The 17,251-nt window shown below is 37.0% G+C and overlaps 1 protein-coding gene across 1 annotated transcript; it reads right to left on the bottom strand.

Moving 5' to 3' along the window:
• Positions 1-1,280: 1,280 nt before the first annotated feature.
• On the bottom strand, positions 1,281-6,084 carry LOC129151020 (beta-casein-like). Its single transcript, XM_054724515.1, has 6 exons — positions 6,034-6,084; positions 5,341-5,367; positions 4,838-4,864; positions 3,581-3,604; positions 3,175-3,219; positions 1,281-1,847 (listed from the first exon to the last, which is right to left on the bottom strand). The coding sequence occupies exons 1-6, from the start codon at positions 6,082-6,084 to the stop codon at positions 1,281-1,283; spliced, it is 741 nt and encodes a 246-aa protein (XP_054580490.1).
• Between the last annotated feature and the right edge of the window lie 11,167 nt (positions 6,085-17,251).

Below are 17,251 nucleotides of genomic sequence, written 5' to 3'. Positions count from 1 at the left end.
TACGTGACACATTGATAATAAATAATTAATTTTGTATATTGATGGAGTTTATCAATATCTTGGGATTATTTAGAACAATGTAATGTAAAAATGTGTTAACTAAAATCAGTGTAATCACCAACACTAAGAACTTACCAAATATGAGGGGCAAACATTAACTTTGAAATCGTCTTAAACCTTATAAAAGAGAGAAATAAATAAATATACAATTAACTTCTTGGCTAGAACAATTCTAAAAATTCAATCAATGTGGGAGTGGGTGGAGGTAGAAGAGGGTAAGGGGGAATAAATGGTGCTAAAATCCTACCTAATAATAGACAAATATGCAAATTGACCATACCTTCACTATGCCCACGATTGGCCAGGAGGCACGGAGGGGCAGGACTCAGGGTGGCTGGGGTGGCCGATTGGGCCGGTGGCACAGAAGGGGCCTCTGGGGCAGTGAGCCCATGTCCTGCCGCGGACCATCAAAAGCGGGGGAGCTGGGTGCATGTCTGCTCCTGCACCAGGCCTTTCAGAAACCTCCGCTAAGCCAGAGGCTTATGAAAGGCTTGGTGTACCAGCGGACAGGCACCCAGCTCCCCAGTGATCGAAAGCAGGGAGCTGTGTGTCCACTCTGGCACCAGCGGACCCCCTGCCATAAAAAGTGGGGAGCAGGCAGCTTGCAGTGTCCACAGAGCGTGCTAGGGTTTTCGGGGCAGTGGATATGGCCTGGATGGCAAGTTAGGCCTAGGGGACCCTACACATGCATGATTTAATCATGCACTGGGCCTCTAGTTATAATTAGAAAATTTAAAAAAATAAAAATTTGGTGAATAATGAAATAAACATCTCACTCATGTGTCCTCTCATGTACATATATAACAAGATGTGCATTAAAGCATGTAGAGAATAGATGTGCACAAGGAAAACTTCAAAACTGTAAGAAAATAATAGAACCTCTCTATTCTACACTCAAATTCGCAAATCCAATTCTGTCTTTAGTACATTTTAATACTCTTTAGCTATATTCTCTACACATCAATTACATCAGAATCTCTGAAATAATTTCTTCTAAATATTCAGTATCTTCTACATAGATAAACAGAATAATTCTTTCTAAACATCTGCGAGTATTCTTAGACATTGGTACTTGGGGGGAAACAAGTTTTCTAGATTATTTTTTTTGTGTAACTAGAATTGAGAATCCCTGATGTCAACTATGTGCATTAGGATGTCAACTAAATATTCATTTATTCTTTTATTCTGGATCTCTCACATCTTCTACTATCATATACACATCATGAATGAAACAACAGGGTTAATAAAGTAGGACTTACTTGTTGTAAGTTGTAAACTGGGGCAATAGGTTGAGTCACAGGGTAGAATGCCTGGGTAGGGTCAAGCAGAAGCTCTTGGTTCAGCACAAGGGCTTGGGCAGGCATAGCTCTCTGGGGGAAGGTCAGCACTTGCTGGGAAACAGGCAGGACTTTGGACTGAGGAAGGGAGACCAGGGGCTGAGTAGGAAGCATGGGAGTCTGAAACACAGGCTGAGGGATCTGGTGCATGAAGGGCTGGAGCAGAGGCAGAGGGAGCTGTGCTTTGAGATCAGTGAGGTTTGGGATCTGGCGCTGAAGAAATGGCACTACTGGAGATTTAGGCAATTGCATCACATTGTGCTTAGGAATGATGGTCTCCTTAGTATTGGGGACTTCCATCACTTCAGGCTGAAGGAGAGGCAGCACCATAGCGGGCTGGGCAAGAGGCAAGATGTTTTGTGGAAGGACAGGGTAAGGGATGGGCTCAGCATTAGGATAGAAAAGAGGCTGTGGCTGGACAAGAGGGTGGATTTTGTCCTGGCGTTCATCCTGGAAAAAAAAAAAAAGAATCTTTGAGTCCATGATTCAGGTATAATTGTCATTCATGATGAATTAACCTCCTCTCTATTGAGGAATCCTGAGTGAAAGAGAGAAGGAAAAACTTTTAGCTGTGTTGCTAAATCATGTGAAAATGATTTAAATACTCATTGAAGGATTTCTTATTAAGCCACTCCTTTTTAGGGGGACCCAGATCAAACTGAAACCAATGTTTCGGGATTTCAAGCTTGTTTCTCCTTTCTGAGTTGCCTTCAATACTGTGGTTAGCTGTATAGTTTGGTAGTCAGAGGGCATGAACTTCTCAACACGGTGGAATAATATTAAATCAAATTGTTTTCATATAATGTAAGTTAATTTTTAAAAATGCTTAGAGTAATGCTTCTAAGGTTTACTTCTGTGTGTTTTAATGAAAAGTAAATCTTAATGTGTCGTTTAACTGAAGGAGTATCTCAATACCAGCTAACGTCTAGCACTGTTTTCATTGGCTGATGGTCATTACTTTGAGTCTAAGTGGCATCTTTTTGTAAATTCATTTTTAGTTACAGAAATATTTGGTGTATGTTCCAAACAAACTATAGCCATTGATAAAACAAGAAAGCTGAAATATTATCATCTGACAACTATGTTACCACACATGTAATTCAATTAAATAATTCTTTGTTGTCTAAGAAAACCTAATTTTTAAGCAAGCTCTGCTACTTAATAACCTTGTGATATTGTCAGACAATTGTGTACTCAGTTTTTCTGAATCTCATTTCTCTCCTCTGTGTAATGCAAAGTCTTTTAGGAACTGCGTTCATCAATGTTAATATAAAATAGATAATTTTAAAGTCAATCATTGAGTGTTTACCGTGTGCCAGCTCATCAACCCTAGGGGATTATTAATATTCTCAGTTTATAGTTGAAGAAATGGAAGTGCAGAGAAACTTGAGGTCACAGTTATACAGCTGATCAATGATCAGATTTGGATTTGTGCCATATTTTCCTCCCATTTCTTTCATCAGCCTATCTATCTTGGGACAATAAGGGAACCTAGTTCCCAACCTGAACATATATCCAATAGTGTACATTTATGGAAAACAGGTGCACCATTAGTAAAGTGAGCAAAATCAATAATTATTCTTAGGTATTTAGTCTATATTCTGTAGGTGGATTATGAGCTTAAAAATTCACTTTTGTCTTTAAAAATATTTATAGTATTTTATTTCTTATGCTGGCAGCATTTTATTACAATTCTATAGACTGAATAATGCACATCTTTTTGTATGGATTATATTTAATAATAATTTTTGAAATATACACATCATGAACAAATTACCTTTCTTTGTTGCTGTTTCTCATTTTCAAACTGCTTAGGTTTCTGCTTAAACAAATAACATGAAAATAAGTGGTATGATCTGTAAAAATTAAATGCAGGAAATTTTGAAAATATGTATATTTAAGTATAAGTGTTTTACCTCCCCCCCACACCTTATGTGGGCTATACAACTGAAATTCATAGACACAATAGTATGGTGGTTACCAGAAAGGAGAGGGTTGGGAGTAAAGGATAAATGGGGTCAAAAAATGGTGACTGAAGATGATTTGACTTAGGGTGATGGGCACACAATGCTATATACTGATCATGTATCATAGAAATGTACATTTGAAACCTATATGATCTTATTAACCAATGTCACTCCAATATATTTAATAAAAATAAATAAATAAATGAATAGTTTTACCTTGTTGATGTGGGTAATGGATTCCTTCAGAAAAATAAAAATAAAAGTAGGTTAAGTTACAATGGAAATTTTTTTTGCCAATATGAATAAGAAAATGAAGAAATTCAAGGTTAATGTGGACATCTTGCTTGATAATATCATTTAAAACACAGCATAATTACTGAAACTTATATGTTTCACTGTTTTGCTCAAGCCTATTCTATAAAAAAGATAGATTTAAGCAGTCAAGAAAGAAAAGGAAATTAGCAAACATAATACAACAAGAGGCATTTTATAGACGCTAATTTTCCCTCTCACTACTTTCCCTTCCTATGACAACAAATGACCTCTAAGACAACATCTAATTCTAAAAGAATAAAATTCATTAGTAAGAAATTATAGTAAGTGTTAATACATTCTGTTCATTATTCTTAGTTTATTTGTTATATTTAGTCTTCAAATGAATTGTAAGAACTAAACTTTCCCTAAAGATCTGATAACCTTTAGGAAGAGATAAAGTAATCCAGATACCATTTATCAGGTGACAGACCCCAAAAGTGGTGCAAGTGTACATATCTGCCTGACTCTCCCAGACAGACTTAAGACTAAAACTAAGTCTCACTGCTTCTTATTTACTAAAGTGACTCTGGTAATGACAAAATATGTCCATTTGCATGTCTGCCCACCCGCTATATTGCCATTCTTTCCTATGGGAAACTGCTTTTCAGTTTGTAGCACAGCTCCTACTCAATGTTTAATCCACAGAGGTGCTCAAAAATGTCAAAACAGTGAATGAGGTCAGGGTGGAGGGAGTTCGAGACACAAAAAAAGGACTGTAGAGTTCACTTAAAGAAGGGGTGACAATACAAGTAACAGCTAGCATAGAAAGTGCTTGAACAGTGAATTCTGCAGGCATTTTACTTAGTTCTTAAACATATCATGGAAATTTACATTAGAATTCATATGTCAGAACTAGCTGCCATGACTTAAATGTCCTAAAGTAACACAATATAAGCAGGGGTGGGGAACCTTTTTTCTGACAAGGACAATTTGGATATTTACATCATCGTTTGGGGGCCATTTAAAATTATCAACTTAAAAATTAACCTGCTATATTTGGTAAAACATTTGAACAACTCACCCCTAATGCCTTGGCAGGGACAGACCAAATGATTTTTCAGGCCTTATACTGCCCGCATTGTTCCCCACTCCTTCAAGAGTATCTAGCAATTTACTCTTCCTGAATAGGAAATAGCCACAGAATGAACATTGTCTTACCTCACTGCTGGAAATGCTTTCTACAGTCTGTAAAGAAAAACACAAAATCAACAACTGGATCATCAAAGAATATTAATTTTTTCTTTTTCAATTTGAGAGAGAAAGGAAGAGAGAGAGAGAGAGAGACAGAGAGAGACAGAGAGAGGAGAGAGAGAGACAGCGAGAGAGAGGGGGGGGGAGAGAGAGAGAGAGAGAGAGAGAGAGAGAGAGAGAGAGAGAGAAGAGAAGGAAGAGGAGAGGAGAGGAGAGGAGAGGAGAGGAGAGGAGAGGAGAGGAGAGGAGAGGAGAGGAGAGGAGAGGAGAGGAGAGGAGAGGAGAGAGAGAGAAAGACATTGATGTGGGAGAGAAACATGTATAAGTTGCCTCCTGTCCACCAAAACCAAGGATCAAACCCACAACATTTTGATGTATGGTACAATCCTTCAATTAACTGAGTCACAATAGCCAGAGCAGAATGTTACTATTCGTAGTTGGTAAATTTTTCTCTAAATAAAATATCTTACCTCACTGGATACACTGACTTCTTTCTTCTGTAAAGAAGAAAAAAACACCATTTAGTTTCCATAGCTAACTCATTTTCTTACTTACTTTTTACCTTCTTTATGCAGAGCCATGTCCTTCACAAACTTAAGAAATAAAAAATGTATGTCTTCTGAAATCCTTGAAATGCAATCGTGTTTTATGTCTTTTATTCTTCATAACTCCAATGGTATAATTTTATTTTACCTGAGTGAAGAATAATTTTTCATGAGTAACAGAAAGGGAGTTATTTGAATTTGTATCAAACACTTTTCATTATGGTTACAAACATGTTTATGAATATGACTATTGTCTTATGCTTCACCCTCTGGATTTCTTTGAGTAGACACAAGTAGGATTTGGCCCAATGCCCCAGGGTAAGAGGTACATCAGTTTCATCACTGATATGTTTATCTAGATTGCACATGCATGCAATTGTATTTGTGCAATATTACTCTTTTTTATTGGTTTCTTCTGTTGGCTGATACTTATTGGTTTGTTTGTTTTTTAGGGACTGGTTTCCCAGTGGTGTAGAAAACATTTAACCAAGCTTTATGGTCCTACAGGACTCTATTGAAATAATGGGTGAATGTAGGTGATTTCTTAGAAGTTAACAAAAAATCTGAAATTCAGCTTTATACGTGCATTTAATGTTACTCATTTAGAGTTTTTCTTACCTCCCATGCAAGAGCAAGGGCCACGAGGCAGGCAAGGATGAGGACCTTCATGGCTCTCAAGTCCTGTGAAAGGGAAAATGAGAAAATGGTATAGTTGTCAATCTAACATATTTTCTTGTTTCAGTAGGATTACTTTTTTTAAAAGAAAATAAAAACAAAGTAAGAGTAAAATATTTTCATTTTATAAAAAATACTAATAGAAATTTTATTATATATCAAAGGCAAAATCTACAATGGCAACTTGGTCTTACATATCAATTTTATAATTTAATGCCAGCCATTCAGATTTTTTTTCAACTATCAGCTGTACCCTATCTCACTCTTTTTTGTCTCCTTTAAAAGTGTGTTTTTTTGAAAGATAGAAAGAAGCTTTAAATTTTTATATAAAACTTTATAAATTGATTCATTTATTCAAAATGAGTAATATTTATTTTGCATCCTTTAATGCCCAATGCTCTCTGGGTCTTGATTTAAAGTAATGTAACAAAATATTAAGGTCTCAGCCCTAATGAATACTCATATTTGTTGGGAAAACACTGATTAAAGAAAGTATATATACAGAAAATCATATTTTGTTTTTACCTTTCTAGGAAAATTTTATTTAATCATATATCCTTATTTCTAGCAAGACTGAGATCTTTGTATGAGCATTTCAGTATTTGCTCCACTATCCAGATGTTTCTTGGACTGAATGGTTTGTTTTATTTCCATGTGTACCCACTATACAGTCTTCATCCTCATATTCCTTATGATGTCTCTTCTCCTTTGTAACATATAACTTTATAGATCATATACCTTGTCTTTCCTTTTTTCTGTAATCATTCGATGATTTATCAAAGGATCAGATTCTGTTGCCCAGTCCTTATTGTAGACCACTCCTTCTGGTAGCATAACATAAACTATTTGTTAACATTTTTGACCAAAATGTATTCAATGCTTTACTTTGTTCCATCTCTAGAATTTCTTGTAAAAAATATTATTTGTCCTACCAATGCACCTTGACATATAATCTTCAATTTATAAACAGATTTATAAACTAAACTAGTGGCCCGGTGCATGAAATTCATGCACATTAAAAGGGAATTAATTAGAAGAAATATTTTAATATTGTTATTTGTCTTTTCTCTATAATAGAAGTATCAGAGATGAAAGAAAATTAATAACATGTATATAAAATCTCCCTCCTGTCAGAGCCTGGGGTGCACTGCGGAACCTAGAGTCAAATCCCCACCCACCACACGCATGCACTTTGAAAATGCAGGAGACCCAGACCCAGCCAGCCCCACCTCCATTGGGTGAGACCCGACCTGTCTAGCCCCACCCCCACCATGCCTCTCCAGGCAGGGGGTGGAGCCTCAGATCCCCTGGCCCAGTGCTGGGCAGGGGGCACAGCCTCAGATCCCCCATCAAGCCCTTTCAGGTGAGGGGCATGGCCTGAGGTCCCCATCAAGTCCTGCTGTGGGCGGGGGGGGGCGGGGGGGGAGGGGATGCGGTGAGGTCCCTCCGGCTTGGTGCTGGGGTGGGGGTGTGGCATGAGGTCTTCCAGCCCAGCATCAGGGCAGGTTGTGCAGCCTGAGGTCCCCTATCAAGCCCTGCTGGGTGGGAGCCATGGCCTGAGTTCCCTGTCAAGTCCTGCCAGGAGAGGGGCATGGTCTGAGGTCCCTGTCAAGGCCTACCAGGCGGGAAGTGTGGCCTGAAGTCTCCCATCAAGCCCCACAAGGTGAGGAGCACAGCCTGAGGTCCCCTGTCAAGCCCCATTGGGAGGAGGGCGCTGCCTGAGGTCTCCCATAAAGCCCAGGCCCCCCTTTCCCCTCCCCCACCCCCAGTGTCATGTCAGAGCTGAACAGGGAGGATGCAAGCAGGCAGTGTGACATTAGCGCTGGGGGCAGAAGTCCCCATCCCCCGTCCCCGCCCACAGAATGGTTATGACTGGGACACTGTAATGGACAAATTAGCATATTATCTCTTTATATGTATAGATTTATGAACTACAAATATTTCATGAAAAAAGGTTTCTAATTCATTAGAAAATATTCTTTTCTATATTTTAATGTTGAAATATTTTTCTTTTGAAGCAAAAATATATTTTCTAGCCTTTCCTTAATGTTGGTATATAATTATTTTTAAATTTAATTTATTTTGGTGACATTGGTTAATAAAATTATATGTTTCAAGTGTACATTTCTATAGTACACCATCAGTGTATTGCATTGTTTATTTACCATCTAATGTCAAATCTCTTTCAACCACCATCTATACAATTAAAGGGTAATGTGCTAATTAGACCGAACATCTTCCAGACAAAGCTACTGTGGCGGGGGCTGAGGCAGAGGCAGTTAGGGGTGATCAGGCCTGCAGGGGAGAGCAGTTAGGGGATAGTCAGGCTGGCCAGGGGGAGCAGTTAGGGAAAGATCAGGCCGGCAGGGGAGAGAAGTTAGGGAGCAATTAGGCTGGCAGGCAGGGGAGCAGTTAGGGGAGATCGGCCAGCAGGCAGGAGAGCAGTTAGAGGGTGATTGGCCAGCAGGCAGGGGAGCAGTGATGGGGCAATCAGGCTAACAGGCAGAAGCAGTTAAGGGCAATCAGGCAGGCAGGCAGGTGAGCAGTTAGGAGCCAGCAGTCCCAGATTAAGAGAGAGATGTCTAACTGCCAGTTTAGGACTGGCAGTAGGACATCATTCAAGGATTTCCAGATTGGAGAGGGTGCAGGCCAGGCTGAGAGACCCCCCAGTGCATGAATTAAGTGCACTGGGCTTCTAGTATATTATATTTGACTCCCTTTACCTGTAACTACCTCTCCCCATGTCTCTTTTCTTATGGTAAGCACCATAGTGTTGTCTGTACCTATAAGGTTTTTTTGTTTGTCCTGTTTGACTTTTGTCCATTTGTTGACTTCAGTTTTATATCCTATATGAGAGTGAAAGTACATAATTCTTGAATTTTTCTACCTGACTGATTTTGCTTAGCATAATATTCTCAAGATTCATTCATGTTCTTGCAAATAACTATTAATTTTACTTTGATTAAGACCTCTGTAAGTTTACAAATAATTTTTACTGGCAGACTTCAAAAAAGTGTTAGAGATTATTATGGTTATGAAAGATCTGATTACATTTTCCAAATTTGATTATTAGTATTTTATATGCCATTTTTAAAGCCAGATTTCTTTATTAACTAATATATTCTCAAGTATGCTTCCTTCAAATCTTTCTTTTGTTTTTGTTTCCAATCCATTTGTATGTCTTCTAGAATTTCTTAAAAGTAAAATGTTGTTTATTTTTAACTAAATTCTGCATTTCATATGTCTATTTTTAAATTATTTTGAAATATTATAAATTGAATAAAGTGAGATACTGCATGTTGTAAACAAGTTTGATGAATACACTCTTCTAAAAATTATTCAAAAGCATTTCAAATAGTACTTGTTCCCAAACAATTCCCATAATATTCTGACTCAATATGCCACTTCTATACCTACTTGGTGAATAAAGTTTTCCCAATAATTATTCCTATTCCCTTACATTAATTTAAACATATTTGCTTTAGTGACTGGGGTATGTTTAATATAATTGGAAGACTTATTTAATTTAGAAAGGAGATTTTTAAGTTGTATTTAATTGATTTAAATTTATTGATCTCAGAAAGAGACAATGATATGTTTTTCCATTTATTAATGCATTTATTGGTTTATTCTTATATGTGCCCTAACCAAGAATAGAACCTTCAATCTTGGTATACTGGGACAACACTCTAACCAACTGAGCTTCCCAGTCAGAGCCTGAAAATTCATCTGTTAATATAAACTGTTAACTAACCTTGTATTAAAAAAATTACTCACTGTTATTATATTTTCTTAAACTCATTAAGCTTATGTAGTCATTATAATTTTTACCAAATCTTTATAAGCACTTTTACTATTTTCACATAAGTTTTTAAAAATAATTTCAGTACTACATAAATACTTTTATTTCTAATACTATATTTCAAAAATTATATATACATACATGTATATATACACACACACACTATATATACATATATATATATACTGAGTTGAAAATAAAGCAAAAAGGGGACACATCAAATTTATATCTTAAATTCTTACCTAATATATATATATTTACTATACATATATATATATTTACTATACATATATATATTTACTATATATATATATATATATATATATATACTAGTTGAAAATAAAGTAAAAAGGGGACACATCAAATTCATATCTTAAATTCTTACCTTTCTTCAAAGTGGAGAACAAGAAGTGAAGAAAGAGCTTAGTGAGATGGTCTGTCTTCTTTTGTGGCTACTTATATACTATATTTAATAGCATGCTAATTTTATGGTTTGAAAAAATCAATAGTGAGTTTCAATTCCAAGAAATTGTCATGATTAGACAATGATTTCTGCCTAATATATGTCCCCAGAAATTCCCAGGAGCATTTTAACAAGGGAGCAATTCACATCTGTAAAGGAAATCAGTCCAGGAAATGCAATTACTAGTATCTAATAACTAAAGATAATTCTTAGAGGACAGTGACCTTCTGGCTCAGGGCCCAAGTTATGAGACATGGGTTTCTAGCCTTTGGTGGGTCATCAAGATCTCAATCCTATATAATAAAGAGGTAACATGCAAATTGACCATCACTCTAACACACAAGATGGCCGCCACAAGATGGCCAGCAGGGAAGGGCGGTTGGGAGGGACCAGGCCTGCAGGGGAGGACAGTTGGGGGCAACCAAGCCAGCAGGAGAGGACAGTTAAGGGCAACCAGGCCTGCAGGAGAGGGCAGTTAGGGGTGAGTAGGCTGGCAGGGGAGGGCAGTTAGGGGCAATCGGGCCGGCAGGGGAGCAGTTAAGCATCGATCAGGTTGGCAGGGGAGTGGTTAGGGGGTGATCAGGCTGGCAGGCAGAAGCAGTTAGGGGCAATCAGGCAGGCAGGCAGGCAAGCGGTTGGGAGCAAGCAGTCCTCGATTGTGAGAGGGATGTTCAACCGCCCATTTAGGCCCATTCCCACTAGGATCGGGCCTAAACGGACAGTTGGACATCCCTCAAGGGGTCTCAGATTGAAGAGGGTGCAGGCTGGGCTGAGGAACACCACCATCGTGCATGAATTTCATGCACCGGGCCTCTAGTTGTAGGAGAATGTTATATGAGAACCAGTGGTACACAGGGGCTTCACAAAGGCCACAATTTCTAACCAGAGCAGTTGTTAGTACTTTATGTCACATTGGGGAAAAATGACAAGATAAGTCCATGATGGTAGTTTCGTCATGTAGGTCAAACTACTCACTTCAGGGACACTTAATGTGGGAATAAAAATCCTTTCTTAAAACCATTGCCTTGTACACAAGAGGATAAGCCCCTCTCTGTAAAGAAACATCCAACAAAGGGAATCTGGATGGCAGGTATAAACAAAAAGAGAAGATGAATAAACATAATATATACTTAGAAATATAAGATAGATACATTGAAATTAAATGATCTTATTTTCCCAACTGAGATGAATAATTGAGTTTTCAACTGACAGTGAGACAAGTGGTGATGAGTTTGTGATATTTAAAAGAGGGAACACTTTTGGTTCCTGTGAAAATAATAATGAATGAAGATTTCCTCAGCAGTAATGCCTAATGAGAGTAGAAATCAGCTTGTTTTCTTTATCCAAGTTTACTTATGCCAAGGTGGTTGCATTACAATATAAAAAGAGCAAGGGAATGCTGGGGTAAGGACAGGGAATTAAATGTGTCTGTACTAAAATTACTAATCATGAAGTGGTGGAGCTAGGAAAGAGGAGATGGCAGTAGTTGAGTAATAAACCAGAACTCTCATATGGGCTTGAAGATAGAAATGGAAAAAAAAAAGGAAAAAGCAAGTCCTTATAAGAGTGAGCAATATTAAGAAGTACAGATTACAATTTTTGACCAGGTGGGAATTTCAGCATCAGAAAGAACAGACTTTCTGGCCCTGACTGGTATGTCTCAGTGGTTAGAGCTTTGGCCCACACACCGAAATGTCCCAGGTTCAATTCCTGGTCAAGGGTTCATACCCGGGTTGTGGGTTCAAACCCAGGACCTAGCTGGGGTGAATGCAGCAGGAAACCACAAAATGTGTCTCTCTCATATTCATGTTTCTGTGTTTCTTTTTCTCCTCTTTCCTCCCACTTTAGAAGAAGAAGAAGAAGAAGAAGAAGAAGAAGAAGAAGAAGAAGAAGAAGAAGAAGAAGAAGAAGAAGAAGAAGAAAGCAAGCCAGAAAGAGACTTTCTGGACAATGACTAGATTCAAAGATATTCAAATATGCAGTATTGAAGATAGGCAAATATGAAGGTTGTTGAAGGTCAATAGTGAAACATACTCCATATTAAATATCTATGTTTGCCAGAATTTTGCTAGTTCCCAAGAATGTAACAACAATAAAAAAGGGGGCAAAATTCTTGTCCCCAACGACATCAAAACCTTTAGGATAAATTAATATGAAGCTGACTTGTTATGAAATATAACAAACTTTTAAAAATATATTTTGTATATTTTTTATTGATTTCAGAGAGGAAGAGAGAGATAGAAACATCAATGATGAAAGAGAATCATTGATTGACTGCCCCCTACTAATGATCGAGCCAGCAACCCAGGGATATGCCCTTGACTGGAATCTAACCCGGGACCCTTCAGTCCTCAGGCTGGTGCTCTATCCACTGAGCCAAATCGTCTAGGGCTGTAACAAACATTTTAATAAAGCTACAATAATGTGCAATAAACACAAGGGAAATGCCTAGTTTATGTTAGCTGTTGAATAGGAAAGGCAAAGAGGATCTTCTTGAAGACGGGAGTCATGAGTAGGATCTTAAAGCCAGATGAAGGGTTTGATTTGAGGAGGGTAGATAATTTTAGGCTAACAAGAAATAAAGGAATAGGGTCTTCGATATCAGAAACCATTCACTATAACTAAATCAAGTAATGAATCGAGACTCCAGGCTGCTGCCGCTGGCAGGGGATCGGGTGTGGGGAATGAATTTGTTTTTGTTTTTTATAAAGGGTCATAAAATACAAAGAAGGAGTATGGAGATAAGAACAGAGAATGAAAAAGAGTTCAGATAAGGAGCAAAGCATGCTGTGTTCCTTAGCAAGAATTTTATTCTGAAAAGGAGACATAAATAATACTCTTTGTAATACTTTAAACAAAGAATTTTTAAAAATTTTTATTCTGTAGATGGTGGGGATTTGCTGATGTGTTTTAGGACAGAGTTACATCTAGAAAACAACTACTTGTAAGAAATAATTGATAAAGCTACATTTATTAAATTGAGCCTTCTCAGGTCTGAGCTGATATCTTTTGCAGTGAGTGAATGTTCATCAGCTAATGTTCATGGAAGGACAGAGGATTAGAAAAAGGAGACATAACACTATTTTAAACAATGAAGAATTAAAATAAAAGAATAAAGGAATCAGAAGCCCAGGGAAGTAAAGGGTCTTGCCAAAGTCCACAATAATGTCTGAAGCAGGCTTCAAAAGTACTTAATATGTGCCTATTTACAAAAGCAGTCTTAATTGAAGTTTTTGTTCAATTAAGTTCATAAACATCATTGGTTGATTATGTTTTTACACTGCTCAATTTTACAATGTTCTCTTTTTCTATTCACTGTGTTTAATAGATAATACATTCAGGACTTAAGCACAGGTATATGCCCTTTTAAAACAAGTAAATAACGTATTTGCATAATTAATAATTTTCCTTTATAATATAATTTGCATTTATATCATGCTTGATGTTTAAGGGAGGGCTACACTCTAAATGTCATTATATTGCTTAGAAAACATAATTCAATGTCTATTGTCTGTTTCAACTATTCAGCTAATATTTATTCTTGGATCATGTTCATACTGAGCAAGGCAGAAGGCATGAAAACAAATGATGAAACAATCCCATGCCATAAGTCCCAGCAGAAAGAGCCATGGCTGCTCTCAGTTGCCTTTGTCACTGGCAAAAATTTGCATGATTTTTAAGAAAAGAAATACAAAAGCATTCATGCCCTACCTATTCAACGTTTCTTTTTCATTTTCTGAGCAAAATGACTTACATATTGTACAATATATACAGCATTTCTGTATGACACATTTTCACCAATTTTGAATTACATCCATCAATACTTACTGAGTCTATTGGGCCAGAATGTATGTAAAACCTGGATCAAGAAAATCACTAACAATACTCTAGAGAAAAATGCTTGTCTAAGAAAAATATTGAAAATCCAGAAATTTAACATCAGTGTTAATTTGTACTTGGATGTCGAGTGTGTCTCGACACGGTTAGCATTAGAATAAAGGAATCGGGAAAAAAGCAAGTGAGTGCAAAGGGTTATTAAGCTTCAGAACATAAGCTTCAGAACAAAAGTAGGTAGCAAAGTGGTATGTAAGCAACCCAAGATTTCCCAATACATAACTGGAATTGCCATTTTTTAAGGTAAAATAAGAAATTTATCCATTGAAATTTTATATGACAACCCTTGTTGATAAGCAAGAAATAATCAAAACAATATGTTCTAATACTAATACTTCATAAACAGCAAGCAATCATCCAAAGCTCTTTCCATATTGGGTGACAGATCTGAAATGCTCAGGCATGAGATTTGGGTGAAGCACAAAGGTGAAGCCATATAAATAACAATCTCAAGAAAGAAAGCAGATAGGAAACCAGGATAAAGAGTATACTACAGGGACCAAAAATGTTAAAAAATGAGAACTATAAGATACACTAAATGTTAACCATATGGTGTTTTGAAGACTTTTTAGAGATTGGGAAACTGAAGATGTGAGAATTTGCATTATTTGCTCAGGACACTACAACTGTTTAGAGATAGGGCAGGTACTAAAATCCTGTTTCCTGAGTAATATTTGAGGTACTCTTTAATAACTGCCAAAACATTTCGGGGGGGGGGGAGAAATTAATATGAACAAATAGTGTGAATTTACATAATGATCCAGGTTTTTGTATAGTACAACATACAATTGTTACCTCTGACAAATTATTAGATAAAAATAGATATTTTTGCATTATGTATATAGATAGAGTATTTTGATTATTTCAATAAGATTGTTCAAATATAATAAAAGCATCTTATATCTAAAATACAGCTATAAAACTTTATTAATAAAGTTAGTCAAGAATCAAAGAATAAGAAACTTATATGGTTCCCATTAGCCTGTCAAATTTTCTTTTGTATTAATTTTTATTTAAAAATTTTATTAAGTATATTGGTTAATAACATTATGTGGGTTTCAAATATACAACTCTATATTTTTTATTGTATTGTGTGTTCACCCCAATATCAAGTCTCCTTCTGACACAATTTATCCCCCATTTACTTTCTTCTACCTACCCCCACCTTATTTTTTTGGTAATCACAATACTGCTATCTGTGTTTATATGTGTGTGGTTTTTTTTGCTTAATCCCTTCACCTTTTTCACCTAGCTCCCCAACACCCTCACCAAGACACCTGATAGTCTTTTCTCTTTATCTATAAGTCTATTTCTATTTTGTTTGCTTATTTATTTGTTGGATTCCATATATATTTTTATTTGTAATTAAATTGCTCGTGTTATTTCTTCTGCTTGGGATGATTTTGATCTTCCATGCTCATCCCCATACTCAATTTACCTTTTCTTAACTTTCACCTTATCAGAGAAGATATTCTGGACTCTCATATTTAAAATGCCATCTGTGACCTCGCCTGACAGTCTCTTACTTTTTTAGAGCACTTAATACCACCTGAGATATATGTAATATTTTTTTTAATTTCTGGCTTGCTATTCCCAATTATAATAGCTCCAGAAGAGCGGGGGTTTTGTTTCTTTTGTTCTCTGTTATGTCCTCAGCATGCAGAGAAGTGCTTAATAATCAGACACTCAATAAATACATCATTTAATAAATATTTGCTGAATGAAAGTCATTGGGGACACAACTAATGGAGGGTCTTAGATCATTATGACTTGTTTTGTTTGTTTGCTTTTGCTTGCTTATTGCTGTGGAGTGAAATTAGGGGTTATCTTCTGGCTTCTATGGACATACTGAAAATATGAGGATCCTGGAGAAAGTTGAGAATAGGAACTGTGGCTAATGGAACCAGGGAAAAATTAGAGAAATGTTAGAATTATTAAAAAATATAGGCTATAAAATATGATGAAATAGATTAGAATTAGTTGACCTCATAGAAACTCTCATATAAAGTTGAATCAGTATTAGCCAAACTGGGAAAAGGAATTAGTTAAAGGAATGATTATGGTGTCTTGGTCTATCAATACGAAAAATTGAAATAAACACTATACACAAAGGATTATATTTCAAAGTTATTTCTTTATGATGCAAAATGGTGGTGGAGTAGGTGCAAGCTACACTCACCTCTTCCCAGGTCCAAACTGAAATGACAACTAAATGATAAAACAATCATCCTGAATAACCCACTGAAGACTAGCTGAAGAGAAGTCCTATAACCAAGGATTTACAGAAATCACATTGAGATGGATACAAAGAGTTGGCTCCTTTCCCACAGACAGTCGCCAAGGTTCTGGAGGAATATCTTAGCTGAGGGTAGGGGTGAGGAAGGGATCCCCACTGAAAAGCCTGCAGTCTAAAACCCAAGCCAGGATCTCTAGCCAGGAGCACCAGAGCCATGAAGAGGCCCCCACTGTGACATCTGCCTGTGAAAGCTGCAGGTTTTCTGTCAGCCAGGGAGAGATGGGGGTTTGCAAGATACACAGGTACCATCTTAAAGGGCCAATGCACGCAATTTTGTTTGCAGTCATTCACCCTGGGCTACAGTGGAGGGAGGGCGAAGTGGGCTAGAGTTACTTGAAGAGAGACTGGGGTTTGTGGCTATGGGTAGAGAGCTGAAGAGACAGCTGCCAGAATCTCTGTGCTGAGCCATTCTCCCATACACAGATGCCAACTGCCTTGGGTTGACCTGTTCATGCCTGGGATTGAAGCAATGATACCTTCTTTCCTTTGACCTTACAGAAGCCTCCAGCCCCTCCATCTTTCCACATACATGTATTTTCTCTGCTCACTTCCAATTTTATTTCATTTTTAAAAAATCTAGGATGTCAAGTTTATCACTTAGTACATACTTGCAATTACTTAAATGACTTCTATGAAACTGTGGCTTTAAATCACCCTACTTGTTAAAATCTGAATCCTAGAAATACCTTAAATTTACTTACACTGT

Source organism: Eptesicus fuscus, chromosome 2 (genome assembly GCF_027574615.1).
Source record: "Eptesicus fuscus isolate TK198812 chromosome 2, DD_ASM_mEF_20220401, whole genome shotgun sequence".
Taxonomy (NCBI): Eukaryota; Metazoa; Chordata; class Mammalia; order Chiroptera; family Vespertilionidae; genus Eptesicus; species Eptesicus fuscus.
Note: the sequence above shows the minus strand (reverse complement) of the source record. Positions and strands in the feature narration are given on the sequence as shown.